This window comes from Coffea eugenioides, chromosome 7, assembly GCF_003713205.1.
Source record: "Coffea eugenioides isolate CCC68of chromosome 7, Ceug_1.0, whole genome shotgun sequence".
NCBI lineage: Eukaryota > Viridiplantae > Streptophyta > Magnoliopsida > Gentianales > Rubiaceae > Coffea > Coffea eugenioides.
Genome location: NC_040041.1, coordinates 20,985,107 through 20,987,393, shown reverse-complemented (window position 1 = coordinate 20,987,393; position 2,287 = coordinate 20,985,107). Strand labels below are relative to the sequence as shown.

At 50.0% G+C, this 2,287-nt stretch overlaps 1 protein-coding gene across 1 annotated transcript; it reads right to left on the bottom strand.

The window, feature by feature from the left end:
* Positions 1-360: 360 nt before the first annotated feature.
* Positions 361-1,125, bottom strand: LOC113777119. The gene has a single exon (XM_027322164.1). The coding sequence runs from the start codon at positions 1,123-1,125 to the stop codon at positions 361-363; it is 765 nt and encodes a 254-aa protein (XP_027177965.1).
* Between the last annotated feature and the right edge of the window lie 1,162 nt (positions 1,126-2,287).

Sequence of the window (2,287 nt, the reverse complement as noted above, 5' to 3'; positions counted from 1 at the left end):
TTCTTGCATTCTCGGACATCCGGAAATTTGGTGCTCGCTACTTCCGCACTTCAAGCATTTCCCTTGCCTCTTCCAGCAACTATCCATGGTATGGCTAGGTTTCTTACAGTATACACAAGTCGTTTGGGAAGTTATGGCTCGGCCTCCTTGCGGGGTATTCCTAGGTTGTCCTCTTCCAATCGGTCCCCCTCTAAATCCATTGTTTCTTCCCCCTGCGTTCCTTGCCCCGGTTCCCCTTGCTAGTGCACCTCGCGGTGCTCCGGGACTAGTCACTCCGCCTGTTTCTCGGCCCACTTTAGCCGGTGGAGTATTTCCATACGTCGGCTCTCGACTACTGCTGGGGTTAAATCTTTTCTTAGCTTAAAAGGATTTCACTTGAGCTCTAGCTACTTCAACTCTCTGAGCTCTTTCGACAGCATCTGTGAAAGTATCTATCCTCACAGCGGCTAAACTTTCCTGTAGTTCTACATTCAAACCCTGCACAAACCTCCGAACACGCCTCTGCTCGGTGGCTATCAACTCAGGTGCAAAGCGGGATAGCTTTGTGAACTGGATTTCATATTCGGCGACACTCATCGCCCCTTGCTTGCATCGAATGAAATCGTCCTCTCTCTTCTCTTGAATGAGAGGCGGAAGGAATTTGGCATTGAACTCCCTTGTGAAGTTCATCCAAGTTCGTGGTGTATGGTTAGTCTCCCAATGAACCCTCATTAGGTTCCACCAGGAGCGAGCAGCTCCCTCAAACTGGAAGGTGGCAAAAGTCACCTTTCGCTCCTCCGTATAGTTTAAGGCGGCGAAGATCTCAGTGATCCTCTCCCACCAGCCTTCGGCCACTTCCGGCTCAGGTCCTCCATAGAATTTGGGAGGTCCAAACTTCAGGAACCTTTCCAATGCCCGATCATCGGAATCAACTGGGCCTCCCTGATGGCGCCCTGGTCCAGCAGCTTGGTGTTCAGTCAAGCGCTCTAGGACGTCAGTGATACGGTTAATAGCGGTGGCCACTCCGTCTCCCGCCCCACCCTCTTGCCTTTGGTCTGGATTGACCTCGGGCTCTCTATCTCTACCCGCTGCCGGGTGTTGTCTAGTGGGTCTCCCGCGGCCCCTTCCTACCACTTGGCGATCCATGGTCTAAGTTATGCCTATTTATGGAAGGATCAAACGATTAGGCGTAGAATTATTTATTTCGGCTTATTAACATTCCCTTAGTAAGTAAAGTCGATATGGAATGGGAGACAAGTAAGTAAAACACTTAACATATATTTCCGGATGAAAGTCATACAGATAATAGGTTGGGACATTCCCAAAAGTAAGGCACATAACTAGCAAAAATACATACAAATAGTCCCTTAAACAAAATTAGGGATATGGTGCCTCAGAAGCAAGTCATCCGCCTAGACAAAACTTGACGACCTAGCTAATGTCCCCCTATTCTAACCCTACATATCTAATATAGTCAAATCGATCCAAGCCTATCCCTCCGCAGGGCTATCAGGAGCTATGTCCTCCTCCGGATCCTCCTCCGGATCCTCCTCCGGATCCTCCTCTGGGTCCTCCTGCTCGACACTCTGAAGGATGCTCGTGGCCTCGTCTATCATCATCGCGGCATCAGCCCTGATACCGACGCTCCTATCACGAATCCTCTCAGCCAATCGGGTCACCCTCGTCCTCTGACGTGTTATCTCTACGCGGGCAGCCTCCAGCCTAGCATGCTCCGCTGCTATCCTCTGCTCTAACTCCGCTATGCGGTCGAACTGAGTGTCCACCATGATACTCAGCTCTTCTATATCCTGGGACAAAGTGAAGTTAGCGTCCCTCAGATGGCGGCGCTCATCATCCAGGGATAGTACTAGCTCATTGGGGTAGGCATACATAGCCCTACACTGGCACCGAGGATGCCTATCCGCTGGGGTATAACGTATATGGGCTCCTCCACCTCGTGGTCTGTAAGAGATGGACCTAAGAGGCTCTATGTGACCATTTGACGCCCCATTACCATTAGCGTGTCCGTTACCATTCTCCATACCTGCAAAAGAGTTGAAGCTTAGAGGTTAGAACTCAAATAGCTAATTAGATCAGCATCACTTAAAATATATCTAATGGTCTCAATTCTTACTTCTAAAAGTTCGGGGTTTCTAACTTGTATAGTATATCTCTCAAATAACCTTACTATCCTAGGCTCTGATTCCACCTGTGGCGACCCCACTTCCCCCTGAGGCGAACCAAAGGGTTGGCGGGCCGTCTGCCCAGCTCTCGCCAGGACTCACGCTAGCAATCTAACCCGAATCCT

Bases quoted from the DNA above. Each gene is read 5' to 3' on its own strand.
- LOC113777119 (XM_027322164.1), bottom strand. From the start codon at position 1,125: ATGGATCGCCAAGTGGTAGGAAGGGGCCGCGGGAGACCCACTAGACAA.